We start from the raw sequence: 15658 nt of genomic DNA, 5'->3' as shown, positions 1-15658 counted from the left end.
ATACTTTTCTCTTTCCTAATGGTAATTTTATCATGTGTCTTGTTTATTCTTTTTATAAGATAAAATATAATTCAAATAATTGGCCTAACACAGTCATGACTAGTGACGTCATATAAGGTAACAACAAAATACCTGCTGTCACGTCACTGGTTGGTTGGTCGCACCTTAAAGGTTTGTGCAGTGCAGCATTTTCTGCTCCATGTGGTTGAATGTGGATTTGCCCATTAGTTGTGATGACAGATAACAGTGTGCAGCTAATAGAACACAGGATTGTTGCTCATATGTTATCTTTTATTCATTAATCTCAGGAGGTAGAGCTGGTCACCAGGTAATTGGAAGATTAGAAGGCATGTCGAAGACATTGAACCCCAAATTGTTCGTGATTGCTGTGCCACACTCAGGATTAGTTTCTGTTTCTGATGTGCAGCCTCAGCCATCAGCAGGAATGTGATGTTGTGTAAAAGCTTTTTGAGTGGTCGGAAGACTAGAAAGGCGCTATACAGGGACAGCCCATTTACCACTTAGGATACATACAGGCAGGTCATCCCACAGCTGGCTCTTTTTCATCTCCAGCGACGGCTGCGTCAGGTCAAACTTGGGAATGGGGAATCCTGGGATTGCGTTGTGGAGATGGAAGCCAAATGTGACCAACCAGATATTGACATCTACATAAAAAGACAGCAGTGGGATAGAGAAAAATAAAAGAAGTTGAAGAGTGAGTTGCTGTTTTTTCTGATGAAAAGCAACAGACATATCTACAATTCATTTTCATCAGCACATTCATAAAACCCTCCACTTCACTATATAATGTATCATCCACAAATAAATGAAATTATCATCCTGTGTCTTTAAGGGCAGCTAGATACATACAAATATGTATGGTCATTCAGCTTTAACAAGCTTTTAGTTTTAGCTATTATCCAAAACTTTTTTACTATAAATATCTTCTTGTTACCTGTGACATATTCTTTGACCTGATGAATCTTGCTGATGGGGTTGTTGCCTCGGAACATGTAGAGGTTGAAGGGCTGGGGGTCTTTACCGACACGTGTCCATGTGCTGATGTCAGGGGTCGTCCACCTTCATAACAAACACACTCTGGTCAGACGTGACACCGACAAAGCTGGAATAGCATCCTGTTATATAGAATGTTATGCAAAGAGCGAGTAAGCGACAGACTGCCTACCTCCCAGCAGGGATGTCATAGTCTCTGTCTCCAAAATGCAGCAGTCGTGTCAGAGGATCATACAGGCCTCCATGGAAACCGATTACCAGCACAAAGTCTGGGTTGGAATCAAAGTAAACCTCGCCATATGCCGTGTACTGCACCTACCACACAAAAAGAGACGCAAAACTATTTCATGCATAGAATTTGAACAGATGCACAAAATACACTCAACCGCCTTCTTCCTTTGTCCCACAGGAAAACACTCACACACATACCTGTTTAAGCAATAATCCGTTGTTGCTGAAGACAGCCAGTGGGGTCCCAGTGTTATCGCACGCAATGTAAAACTCCTCTCCACTGCTGATCTCCATAGCAAACACATGGCCCTGCGCAACAATACATATTCCAATTAAGACATGAATATAATAGTAATATGTTTGATGATTTTTATTATTGCTGTTGTATTCTGTAACGCCACAGGTGGCCTGTAAATAATGATGTCACAATTATTATTATTAATTGTTGAGGGTCGCGCTGCTGCTGAATCACTTATTCCTCACAATAAAACAAGTTCACGTCCGGAAACCCGCTCCACACAGACTATCATAGGTCAAAAGTTGAGAGTGAAAACCAAAGGTTACTCATAAACAGTCATTGAGAGCTCTGTCTGGAGAAAGCTAGACTCCTCCACATCCAATGTTTTGCCTGTCTTTATCTGGAGATACTGTAGAACTACTTTGCTTGTAAAATTTGACATAATGGGCAGCTACCTGCAGATCGTAGTAAAAGGACGTAATCTCAGAGCTGGAGTGGTTATAGACGTGAGTGATCCTGGTGGGGTAGTTCAGGTCGGCGTAGAAGAACTGCAGGTGTTGGCCCAGACTGTTTCTAGATGCCACCCGTCGGCCCAAACCATCGTAACGGTACTGGATGGTCCAGCTGGCGGCTTTACTGTAGACACGAACTAGAAGGCCTGCATTACAGATGATAAAAAGGAAGAATCGGGGTGTGAAGAATGACAAGACAATAAGATTGATGTTAAAGCTACTATGAAATTATAGGATTGAAAAATTGCTGCCTATGGTGGCCCCAAGTGGGATTGTTCCTTTTTATCTACGTACAAAAACAGTTTTGATGTTATATAATCACGTAATAATTCTACACATGGCGGTGTGAAGTGACGTAAAGAAGTGTAAGGCTCTGTCACACCAGCATTTTAAACTGGGAACTGTTGCAGCAAATGCAATTTATTAGATTCCAATCACCAGGATCACAGGGGCGAAATGAATCCACAAAAGTCTTTTGTGTCCAGTCAGCGTTAGCATGTTCCCAGCTGGTAGTTCATCATGCAGCCACGCTAGTGGTCATGATGTAACCAAGCTTCCAGCACGGCCTGTTTCAGAAACACATGGATGACCTTTGCTGTGTCACTTTCTGTTGTGACTGGGCCTTTAAATTGCTACGTTGGCCCACCAAAATACTGAGTCCATCCATCATCAACCGCTTACCCTGCGTACAGGGTGGAGCCAATCCCAGCTGACATTGGGCGTAAGGCGGGTACAGAGTACAATTGCTAATTCTCACCTTTTGAATTGTACTCAAATATCTCGGCTCCTCTTTGTCTCAGGAAACCGTCTTCATCCAGCCGGTACTGAACGTCTCCCAGACGAGTGATTCTGTCCCTCAGATCGTAGCGCAGAGGGGTTAACCGACCACTGTTCCCGGGGTTCAGCAAATGCAGGTTCCCATTCAAGTCATAATTATACCTGCAAAGCCAGGAAATGACACTGTTAACATCTGGCATCATCAAATGCTTTTTTCCAGCTCAATGTAATACTCCTACCTCCACATCATCTTCTCATTGAGGGAGACCGTTTGCAGCTGTCCATCAACGTCGTACTCGTAACCATACTTGGTTGTGTTGGCGAACGGACCGATCTTGATCTCGCGCTTAGTGACTCGGCCCATGTTGTCGTACTGAATAGTGATCCAGTACATCAGGGACCTGAAGATCTCATACTGGATCTCCTTGATGCGGCCGTGCTGGTCGAAGTGTTTGGTGTAGGTCATCACTGCCGTGGAGATAATCTGAGACGGAGGGAGGGACAAGGTCAGAAAACAGTTCACAGTTTAGTTCCTACACATCCGGATTTCTACAGAGACTGGAGAGCCTGGACCTGACTGACCAGACAAGACGGAGCATTAACACTGAATAACTGCTACTCAGGGAGGTTTTCAGGTCTCCAGGTGTTACCATTTTGTCATTTCATCAGTAATGTGGAAAACGATGTGATATTCCAGCCATATCTCCTGTTGCCATTAGAAACAGATTTAAGGACAATTCAAATCAACTGCGTCTCACCTGATTGATATCATAATAGATGACTCCAAACTTCCCAAACTGCTCCACCTTCCCAGATATATCATCAAACTGATAGAGGTCGATTGGCAGTGGTGTCTCATTGATTACAGCCTGCATGCTGGTGACTCTGAAGCTGTTGTCGTAGGTGTAGTCAAAGCGAGCGTTCACCATCCCGTCCTCGCTGAAGCGGAATATCTGCCGGTCGACCAGCGGGCCGATCTGGCGGTAGCGGATGGAGCAGATGAAGCCTTCGCTCTGCAGGTTGACGGTCTTAAGCACACCAGCGGTCTCATCGTAGGTGAAGCTGACTCGTGTTGAGTCATAGAGGATCTCTGCCAGCTTGTTCTGAGCAGAGAAATGAAACAGCAGTATGTGTTTACAATAATGGACTTCACCCAGGATCAGCCACACCGTAAGTTAACTTTAATGACTGCTATCAACTCTTGAGCTGTCTATTCAAGCTGTCAAAGCTGTTCATTCTCTGCTGCAGCTGCTACTTACGCATGTCACGCCTCACCACCACCCTAGGGTCCCCCTGACTCTTCATGTTTTTCATGGTTCCCCATGTGCGGGGTGTATCGATCTCTCCCTGCCATGGCTTTCAATTACACGAAACAGCCTTGATGCAAAAAGTAAATCTTCTTTCCATCTATTCTCTATACAGCAGATAATACTGTTCAGGATCTTGGGGGAAAAATTTATATCCAATATGTAACTATTCATATGTGAGTTGACTGAACTGCTTTAACGATTTACAGTCAAAGAACGAATGAAACATTAATCCAATGCCTGAATTTTACTGTAAATATTTAAATATAAATTGTCAGAAATTTAAAACATTGTATGTGTTATAAAATACATTTAAACAATATATTTAACATTTGAAATATTTGAATATAATACAGTTTTTAATTATGTTAACCGTGTAAATAAAGACATTAAATCATATACCTGTCTGCGATATTTGTACAGTATACAGCGGCCAGTGCCAAGATGGGCGACTCTGAGGAGCTGGAGAGAGAGAGAGAGAGAGAGAGAGAGAGAGAGAGAGAGAGAGAGAGAGAGAGCGCAGTGGAGATGAGCTGTTTAGTTTTAATATCATTAAGAAGAAGATCCCACTGATGGGTTGCTGATTAGACTTTAGATTCATCATGGCTGTGTAAGCCAACCTGTCAGAACTGACCATGGCTGGAAATACACAAAGAAATGTGTGGCTGCCTTGCAGTCTTAAATCATTATATTGTAAATTGGCAGTGACAAAGAGAACTACAGCATCTGCTAAAAATATGGATACATCAAGATAATTCATTTCCAGTGTTTCATTTGTGGTGTAAAAGCCAAAACTAAAAAAAACGGAGATATGAATTGCAGTCACACACACACCTGTCCATCTTCAGAGTAGTCCACGGTAACAGAGGCGTTGCTCTCTGGGGGGGTGTAGATGTTCCTGTAGTATCCTATGGACCTGATGGTCTGCATGGTGTGTCGAGCCACGCTGGGCATGGTGACCGCTGACAGACGGTCCCCTGAGTCATAGTCGAAGATGTACTGGTGCTGGCTGTGCAGCAGCAAGACCATGGACTGTTAGAGAGAGGGCAGAACAGAATATGAAACCTGTCATCAGAGCACTACATGACACAGAGTCTACAGTTTACAGTTACTCAATGTTGTAGAAAAGAATTTTTCACTCTATACTGGGCCCAATATGTGACAGATGGAAATATATATATATGTGTGTGTGTATATATATATATATATATATATATATATATATATATATATATATATATATATATTTCACCAGTTAGTCTCAACAAACATGGAGCTCCTTACCAAGCACCAACCACCGGGTCTGAAAAGTGAAGCCCATGTGGAGGTGCCTTGAACCTGGATTCTTTCTCAAATCTATAAAGCAGGTGGTGCTTTAGGGCGGGGCTACCTTGTGATTGATAAGCTGCGATCACAGCGACCTGTCAATCAGGATAGGGCTGAATCGTATCCGCTGCGCTGTGTACATTCACAGTCTATGCTTCTTACACAGAATAAACATGATGTTTACTTAATGAACCGTATGCTACATGTAATGACACTGTGGGACAATTAAATATATCAAGCACAGCTGACAGTACATCTTCTAATCAGCTTTTATTAGATGAATATCATGATTTTTTGCACCATCTGGTGGGGTTGTGCTCCACTGGCATTATGCAATGTAACAGATAGCTTTAACCTTTTAACAGCACTGCATTAGGTCTGGCAGGTCACTGAAGTAAGCATCGGCTACTTCATTCATGCTTTACCATCTCATTCTTCAGCTAGTTTAGCTACCTGCTGACCGGTAACCTCCAATCATAAATACAATAACCACATGTTGTCAGGTGTCTAACCATAACTTAACCAAAATGCATTTGACATAACCCCAACTTTTCAATAACCTTAACCATACTGTAGTGACCATGTGCACATCCTGCAGAAAGCGAGAACTTATATCTATATCTCTCTCCCTATCTCTCTCTCTCTCTCTCTCTCCCTATATCTCTATATTTCTCTCTCTCCCTATATCTCTATATCTCTATCTCTCTCTATATATATATATCTATATATTTCTCTCTCTCCCTATATCTCTCTCTCTATATATCTATATCTCTCTCCCTATATCTCTATATCTCTATCTCTCTCTCTCTATATATATATCTATATATCTCTCTCTCTCCCTATATCTCTATATATCTCTCTCTCTCTCTATATCTATATCTCTCTCCCTATATCTCTATATCTATCTCTCTATATATCTCTCTCTCTCTCTCTCCCTATCTCTCTCTCTCTCCCTATCTCTCTCTCTCTCCCTATCTCTCTCTCTATATATATATATATCTCCCTATATCTCTATATCTCTATCTCTCTATATATATCTCTCTCTCTCTCCCTATCTCTCTCTCTCCCTATCTCTCTCTCTATATATATATCTCCCTATATCTCTATCTCTCTCTCTCTCCCTATCTCTCTCTCTCTCTCTCCCTATCTCTCTCTCTATATATATCTCCCTATATCTCTATATCTCTATCTCTATCTCTATCTCTCTCTCTCTCTCTATATATATATATCTCTATATCTCTCTCCCTCTATCTCTATCTCTATATCTATATCTATATCTCTCTATCTATCTATATTATAAAATATTGGCAGTGGATGTAAAAAAAAAAAAACAATCTGGTGTGCTTGTGAAATAATCCAATATTGATATTGCCCTCTGGTGATACAGTTGGTTTATTGTGAGGGTTGCTGCTCCGATTCAGCCCCTTCAGAAAACAGAGCAGAGTTTGTGGAACTGGACCACAGGTGAGGATGTTATTAAACAGTCACACACAAGAGCACAAAGGAAGCAAGGACAGTTACGACACGATTAAAAAAAACAAATCAGCACGTGAACAGGCTACAGCCTGTCCACTTTCAACTCAGCTTCAGGGAAAAAAAGACCAACATTTCCGATAATAAGTGGACATGACAGCACAGGTCAAGGAAGCAGCTTTCACACATGACACAACATGTTTGTTGGACATACATCATCTACCACAACAACGGGGATGCCCTGCTACTCTTTTTAGCCCCACGGGTGTTTTCCACGCTGTCCTGGCCGTGGGGCTTGGGGGCTTACCACACGTACGTCTGCTAATAGGAAGAGGAAAACTGGACATCTGTGTAGAAAGATGTGACACCAATATCCACCTGGTGTCCAAAACAAAAAACAAAGTCATCCCTTCCACAAATCCTCCTGGACCCTCCTGCACTGTGAGTAGTGGTGGACAATAATCTGAAATGTGAGGAGAATGCAGATCTAATCTCGTCTTCTTTGCTGGGTATGTGCTCTTTGCCTCAGGCAGGCGCTAAAGCCCCGATGAGTCCAACTAGACAGGTCAGAGAAGTGCTTAATACGTGATTCTATCAACCTGCTAAACTGGCTCAGGAAGTCATCCAGTGCATTTTGCACAACTCTTTCACTGAAGTCAACTGATCTAAACTGATCTACTGTATTATTGTGTAATAATGACTTTTATACACCATTTCATTGGGTGTGTGTTCCCAGGAAGCGTCTTCAGGCCAAGTTTAATTCTTGTAGAGCGGACTGATCTCGATTTTTATTTATCTCAAACATTTTTTTTCACGGTCTATGTATTTCTTCTTTGTTGGTTTTTACATTTGTGTTTATTTGACTGTAAGACCCTTTTTCTCTTGGGACAACAAAGATATTGATCAGTAGTTGCAGTAGCATGTCACCCACTCAACTGTGTTCATCATAAATTATAGTATGTTGCATCCGTACAGACGCAGGTCCGGTGTTGTATGTGTGCCACTGTGCATGATGAATTCTAACCTTTTCCCAAAGAGGCTTTTCAGCAAAGAAAGAAAGTGAAAAGGCAGAGGAAGGAAGTGAATGAAAAACACATGTCTCTTCTCACGTCCCATGTTCTGTCACTTTTTTGTGCCTCCCCTGACTTTTTTCATCGTTCTCTGCTTCTTTCTCTTTCATTTTACTTCAAATCCCTCCAGTTTTTCCTCTCCTCCAGTTTCTTTTCTTTAATTTATTAACTAGGGTCTTGCTTGTATTTTTCATAACTGTCACTCAGATCCTAAATACAGCTTTTCTTTTTCTTGAAATGCTTACTTGAAGTTCCCTTGGTCTGTTTTCCTTTTTTGCCTCAAACAACCCTTAACAATATGGATGTTTTAGAAAAAAAAAACTACCACTAAAAGTTCAAAGCTCTTGTAAAGCCTAACTGATACACACCGTCTAATATGACAAAATATGTGATTTATTTATAATAATCTACTTTTTCTACATATCAAACTGTGATATTAAATCGCTCACTGAACCTTGGGAGAACTGTGTAGAAAGAGGCATTCAGTAACACATATCTGTGAGAAATGGGATGTTCCGACAGACAAACACGTCAGCATGTTGCCCAGGAACTATGAGTCATTGGTATTCATCATGTGGTAACCACCACAGCTGGGGGTGAAGCTGATTCTTTCTCTAATGGCCACTAGATGTTTGCTCAAAGAAAACCTTACACTGTATAGAAAAACGGAAGACTAGAACGGCGCTATCCACGTACCGACCATTAACAATTAACCATATATAAGCCTAGCTTGTCTTCTAAGTATCTCTTACATTCTCCCTTTCTCTGCAGATGACACCCAAATCTACATTCTCTATTTTAAATAAACTTAAATAGAAAAAAAAAACCTTCACTTTAAATGTACTACCTTTATTGCTACCTATTATTTCTCCCTCTGTCTCTGTCTCTTCCTACCGCTGTCTAACATGCTTTAACTAAGCTCCCGCCATCCCCTGGGTCTTGTTTCCACAGTAGTACCTCTGTTTTTGCAGACTCCCTTAAATATCCCTCTCTGTCTCTCTGTAGCATTCCTTTCTTTCACTGTGCACAAACAAGGCCCGTTGTTGTTTAGTGCCGGACTCTGTCTGTCTGCCCGTCTTCCCAAACAAACATAAAGAATCTGATTTATCCCTCCAGTCTCTTCCTCCTCGTACTATTGGTTTTGTTTTTACGCTCTTGTACTGCAGGGATTCCTGTCTCTTGTCCACCTTAAGAGACAGTGCAGGTTGTCTATACAAGTACAGTCCATTTACCAATTACTTTGCCAGTCCACATTCTCATTACCATTCAATAGCACTGTAAACCTGTCGATTTGAAAGCACACTGAGAGCTTACTGACTCGACTTTTAATCCACACAATCTGCAACCTGTAAATTCTATTCACATTGAAATGTAGTGAAAATGCCAAATTAGCATCCAGGCTACATAAACTATGACCTGCACCCTGGAACTCAAAGTCATTCTTTTTTGACCACCAACACAGTACTCTTGAAGGGAAGAAAAACATAACTTAAAGCTGAAAATGAGAGGTTTTCCTTTTCATGTCTATTTCTTTTAACTGCCGTCTCTTCTATCCTTTCCCCCCCTTTTTCTTCCTTAAGAGACAAGGGAGCTGTGTTTTCATTTCTTTTTACCTACTGCAAGCCATTTCTCCCCCTCCCCTCCCCTCCTCTCCTCTCAATAAGGGTAGTGGGCTGTCTGTTTGTAAGTACGGGCTTTGTGGCAGGTCGATTCCCTCACTAACTTTGTAACAGCAGATTTTACACAGGGGAAAAAGCTTCCCTTAGTGTTGCTTACTTTGCTTGACCAGAATTCATGGCAAACACAATAACCTTGCTTTGTGCGTGGTAAAAACAGAGAACAAACTGTGTGTGTGCGTTGGCATGTCATTTATCTTTTTTTTTTCATCATGTCTCTGCAGAGCCGAGCAGTACTTCTATCACAGTACCTCCTTGAGAGACAATGACGCACGTGTGCTTTCTGGTTCTACTTGAGCATATGCTTTCATGAAATACCCAGCAGTGACACTCATTGATGATGCAACGATGATACATGCACGTATCAACTCTTTATTAGAGCCTTTGAAGTCTGTCAAACACAATGTTTTCATGTGTGTATTGGTAAAACTGTAGTTAGTGATGTGTGTACATGCGTACATATGGCTTGCATTGTGTTAACCTGTACCTTATCCAGGTAAGTGTAGCTCCACGTCTTTCCATCAGCAAAGACTCGGGAAATGATTCTTCCCTGACTGTCGTACTCCCACCTCTCTGTGGTCGGACCCCTCTGGAGGCCTGTCACCTGCCCCGTACTGGACAAACAAATGCACACACACACACACACACACACACACACACAAATTGTTATCAGTGTCATTAACAACACTATTATAAATGCGGCTACCGGTACACTGAGTGTCAGTGAACATTAACACACGTGAAAATCAAAAGAGAATTCTAAAATAAATTATTTTTGTTCATGAAGTCACCTGTCTGTTATTAGGAAAAACACAACAACTGTGGATATGTAGGTAAATCATGATCTTGTACTTAAGTTTTATTTTTATTTTATTCATGTCATCAGTGCAGTGTCACATCTGTCTGCCCAACGCGCGTGTCAGATCTCTCCGCTGCGCCGTGGCTAAAAGCTTCACACAACTTGAAAATAACAACGCCTACATCAGAATGCTGTTTGTTGATTTCAGCCCAGCATTCAACACAATCTCCCCCATGAACCAAACTCAGAACTCTGGGTTTAAATACAACAACTGGATATCGGACTTCCTCACGAACAGACCCCAAGTCAGTTCGGATTGGCGGACACACTTCAGCACCGGAGCCCCCCAGGGCTGTGTGGGGGGCGCGCTTAAATAATAAAATACCCCGGTATAGAAAGGCTTACCTGGAATATGTCAAGTTAACTGATAATAGCTTGCTGCTGGGAACCCAGAGTGTCGGGTGCCCTTGGGTGTCATAGATGATCTTCAGCAGGAACTTCCTGTGGTCATCATAAATTTTCTCTGTTCGCAGTGTTCGATCGTAATCCACAGACAGCAAGTTTCTACCGTTCACCTGCAGGGGTGGAGACACACAAATGACAAAAAAAATTAACTCTTGTGATAAAATAAACCTTTGATCAGCTGAAACATTACATGCTAATGAACTGAAACTGGACTGTATAACATGCAGTTACGCTGAATCCCTGCTATGCTCCTTTCAAAGTCTGATCGTGACTAAATGCCTGAAGGCCCCAATATGCTTAAATGTTGATCTCACCCCATAATACAACAGCGTCAGACAGATCAAACACCACCATTTTATTCTTAGAACAACTGCAGTATAGGGATTAAAATAGAATAAGCGTGCTACACGTTGAAGTGTCGGGCACCTAGCTAAACACACAGACAAACAAAGTGTTAACTTGTTAAATTCTTGGCTGATCAATTCAACATCTGCACCTCAGCCAGTGAATTCAAACAAACTTCTGATCCAATACCCATAAAACACTGTATCATCACAGAGCCAGCTAGCCACTCTTTATTGCTTTCTAAATGACGTGCTCTTTGCTCAAACAACAATTTACAAAGATAGATTACTCAGGTTCAGTGCTAAACTCACCTTATGGATTCTTAAAGTAGGCAGAAATACTAAGAATTAGCTAATCAATTGTTTTACAGTCCTGTTTCATTAAAAAGAGAGTGTTGCTGGAAAACATTCAAGAGTCATTTTTCTCATCTTTTTATTCTGCCACTCATTCGTTTGTAAATTTGCACCAGCAGAATGGAGCAAGGTGAATAAAGGGGGCAGAGAAGGATATCGGGACTGTGGCAAGTAGCCAGCTGGATGAAAAACAAGACCACTGGGATAACAGCCAAAAGCCCTGTAGAGTGTGAGCCACTCAATATCAGCAGAAACAAATCATTTTGCTCATTGGGATTGCCTGTGATGTTAATGTGGATCCAAGCAAACCGTGACTTCTGTTTCAAGTAACGCCAAACAGGACTCTCCGATAGTGCTGCCTTCCCTTTGCATAGAATCGTTTGACATGAACTGGACATGGCCTACATTCACCCACCTACTTAAAAAAGGAACTAGTGGAACAATTTCTTCGGGCTGAGCTGAGCCCATGAACAGATTGACAGCTTTAATCTAGTACGCATCATCTGCGTCTAAATAATGTCTATATACTGACTAAGACGTATACTAAGAATGACAGTGGAAGTCAAATACATCATAATTACATGATAAACAAATACATTTAGAAATTAAAGTTGCAAGCAGCGATGAACAGGACCTGCAGTTGTTGGAGGACTGTCGACGCTGCTCACAATTTTCATGTGTTTTGGAAGCTGCATGAAGAAGTTACACACTTCCTGTGTCGCTATATGTGGTAGAGAACACCTGCTAATTATAAAAGGTCATGTTCCTGTGCAGTAAGTATCCACCACAACGTGAAACTTTCACGTAAATCAAATGATTATTGTCACATAAGACTTCCTGTTGCCAGCAGGTGGCACAATAACTTCTAATTAGCATGTAGATGTCTTCAGGCTGGGACTGTGAAATTTGGAGCAGATTGGACAATGTCCACTTAAGTTACAACAACCCGTTTCATGCCAAAACATTGAAATTTGCCTTCAAGCCAGATACAACCCCATCAGTGAAAACTTCTTTTCATTGCCAAGGTGTTTAAATTGCACTACGTACATGTAAAGTTGATCCATTTAAATATGTGTTGTCTGCAACACAAACTCTGAATAAGGATAAAATACTCACCAATACTCAGGTACACAGATTCTCCACCATCTCAGTCGCTGTAACTTTTGTGTCCCACATAATATACAATAACGCAGCAGGGCAGGACTACAGTGGCAGACCCATTCACTACAGTGACGTTACTTACTGTGGTCTAACTGTTATAAAGTGTGGCAATGATCTCATTTGTAATATTTACTTTAGTTCACTAACCGTTTCCTTTTCATCCAGTACATTTAGCCACGCTCGCATTGCTCGGCCTCTCTGGTGAATATACACAGGTAGTTATTTAAAGGCCGGCAGGTGAGCGAACAGATCTGTCATGTCAGCTGAACGCAGTCAATGTAAGTTTATCACGCAGCTAGCATGGGTTAGTTTAAAATATTACTGTAACGTTGCAGTGGGAGTTTACGTGAGTTTCCAGCATGTTCTGCGATGCTGTCTCTTGTTTGTTATGTCTGTTTTGGCCGATGCCGAGTCCAAACGTAGTGGTTGCAATCTGCAAACCTCACCATTAGAGGCCAAAGAAAACTGCATGGCTCCAAGATGCCTTTTGTGTGTCATGGGATGATAGAAATCTTTGTAGAGGTAAAACTTCATTTAAGTCAGTCAGTCAGTGGGTGGTGCTATGACTATGACTGAAAATTGGCATGATAGTGTCAGTTTGCCACAGATTTGAGCATGTATATGTAACTGGCCCGAGTTTTACTGCACGGTCCCTGCTTGGGAGGCGGACACTCTGACTTTGGTGACACATTTTAGCATTTTGTACAGACGCAGAGAGAGAGGTGTTATCTGGAATTACGTTACAAGACGTAGACATAATGGATATCACAGACAAGAACTGTGCACACGCCAGTGAAGATGTCAATTGGTACCCAGTTGATTTCGATCGCTTCGGTGCACCTGCTGTTTTTGAAAACAGGAGAATCCAGAAGACAAGTCTTTAGAAAACAAACCGCTGATGGTGAAAGTCAGCAGAGCAGACGCAAACAGGAAGAGGCGACGAGGCAAGCAGGTGTGTTTGCAGTAAGAGACCCGGTGTCGGTGTGTGGGGGAAAAAGAACTGAAGGGAAAAGCACGGTTAGCAGATTAAAGTAGTGATCCCAGCTGACATTGGTTACGCCCTTGATAGGTTCCAGTTCATTGCCTAAATCTTTCTATGGTCCACTGTTCATGGAAAGCTTAAACTGGAGAGCACTCACTCTGAGCTTTCTCCCGAAGACGATGACTTTTCCTCGTGTCTGTTCCTTCCTGAACCTCCACTCCACCAGGTTTTGGCCATTCTCTCCCGGCAGTGTCATGTTGCGTCGGGCTACAGTCGGGTTAGCAGCACCTAGAAATGGATATGAAAAAGGCACGAATACCACATTTTATAGCGAAAAAATCTAATCCAGAATAAAGCAGTCAACCAATGTGCTATTCACTCGCAAATGCACATGTGCAAAGCATTAGCTATGTAGAACGTAAGAACACCTGCTGCTTTTTGCTTTGGAAAATGGTAAAATATAGAATTAATAATTTGCAGTAACAGCACTAAAATGTGAAAACGCCGGCTTGACAGATGATCAGATCAAAGGCATCCAACTGTGATGTTTTGTGTTATTATGTGATATGTTTTGATACTCTCAGTGAAAATCAATTCATAATGTGTCAAATTAAATTAGCTGAAAACGTGGTATCAGTACAGCTGGACAAGTAGTGGCTTGTACCGAATTACAGAGTAGACTAAGACCCTTTTAACAAACATGCCCAGAGATCTGTGTTAGCTTTTCAGAGAACAAGGCCTCTGACACAGCATGCAATACAAAAACTCTTGGTGGAAAAACCATTTACATGGGAATCTGGTACGCGGCGTACTGTGCAATATATAACACATAAGCATTCACCATGTAGATAGCTTACACCCAATACTTCACACATACTGCACAGTGTCAATCAAGATAAAGTAATTATAAAAACAATAACTGATTTTTGATTTTGACATGAACCCTCTGATTATCCATCCAGGTGCTCAAAACAGCTTACCTGCCAGTATATGGGGCTCTGTCTGGTAGTGTGTGTCCATCCCATTGGCATAGATGACCCTCAGAGAATGGTCATTACCCACCTGGTAGCTGTTACGAAGCTGGTCTATATGAGAGAAAGACAGAGACAAATAACAAAATATATTTCACATTGAATGATTTCAGTGTGGCAAGTTTCAAGCCATTCATTCAGTTCAGTTTAGTATTAAGACTTAATAGTTAAGTATTAATACGTAGCTGAGTGTGAAAGAGAGAAAAAGGACAAAGAGATGTGAGCGTGAAAGTGTAAGAGAGGGAGAGAGATAAAGGGATAAATGTAAGGAGAGAAAACAGTAGAATTAATTTCCGTGGGCTGTTTGAACCTGCTAATGGCGCACAGAGCAGGTATTAACACCCCCCAGCCTCTTTTAATTAGGTTCCCTTTGACCTCTTGCAGGACTAATGGCTGTGTGTGTGCACGTCCATGTGTGTGAGCGTTTTTCCTCTTTCCTTCTGATATACCAACAGGTAGGTTATCCCTCTCTGACTAACTAACTTAAACTAACTAACTTACAAAGCTTTTATGTCAACTTACTGTATCTGCCATAATTTTTCCAGGGCACATTAAAAAGTTGATCATTCACTCACAGCCACCCACATCCGTTTCCCAGCAAAACAGAACAGTTTTGTACAATGTGGAGTGAATGGGGAGAGACAGCACACACAGCCCGTGATAATGCACAGGCATAAACATTTACTGTTTTTGTTCTGAATTAGCAACATGTTCCGCACAAAGAAATCAAAAACAACAAAATGACATAATGCAACAACTTGTTTACCGTTTCTTGTCTGCAACAACATCTACTGCGATGTGATTTCATATTACCTAGACCACTTGCACATTGTGCAGTTTAGATGACAGCGTGGAGGCGAAACGATAAATAATGCACGTGAATTGATGGAGAGGAATG

General features: G+C 41.6%; 1 protein-coding gene across 6 annotated transcripts in view; it reads right to left on the bottom strand.

Annotated features, from left to right (window-relative positions):
• tenm3 (teneurin transmembrane protein 3) overlaps nt 1-15658 on the bottom strand; it is an 824111-nt gene that overhangs the window by 5382 nt on the left and 803071 nt on the right. For all 6 annotated transcript variants that reach the window (XM_038714618.1, XM_038714620.1, XM_038714619.1 and 3 more), the window contains 14 exons: nt 14710-14814; nt 13887-14017; nt 10829-10998; nt 10112-10238; nt 4914-5111; nt 4482-4541; nt 3531-3875; nt 3012-3256; nt 2753-2934; nt 1939-2141; nt 1444-1554; nt 1187-1329; nt 956-1080; nt 535-665 (listed from right to left, as the gene is read on the bottom strand). In XM_038714618.1, coding sequence (XP_038570546.1) covers nt 535-665; nt 956-1080; nt 1187-1329; nt 1444-1554; nt 1939-2141; nt 2753-2934; nt 3012-3256; nt 3531-3875; nt 4482-4541; nt 4914-5111; nt 10112-10238; nt 10829-10998; nt 13887-14017; nt 14710-14814 — 2276 coding nt within the window. The remainder of the gene's footprint in view (nt 1-534; nt 666-955; nt 1081-1186; nt 1330-1443; nt 1555-1938; nt 2142-2752; nt 2935-3011; nt 3257-3530; nt 3876-4481; nt 4542-4913; nt 5112-10111; nt 10239-10828; nt 10999-13886; nt 14018-14709; nt 14815-15658) is intronic.

Source organism: Micropterus salmoides, unplaced genomic scaffold, assembly GCF_014851395.1.
Source record: "Micropterus salmoides isolate LMB-PRFRI ecotype aquatic unplaced genomic scaffold, ASM1485139v1 Ms_hic_scaffold_12, whole genome shotgun sequence".
Taxonomy (NCBI): domain Eukaryota; kingdom Metazoa; phylum Chordata; class Actinopteri; order Centrarchiformes; family Centrarchidae; genus Micropterus; species Micropterus salmoides.
The sequence above is the reverse complement of the archived record's forward strand: the minus strand, read 5'-3'. Positions and strand labels throughout refer to the sequence as shown.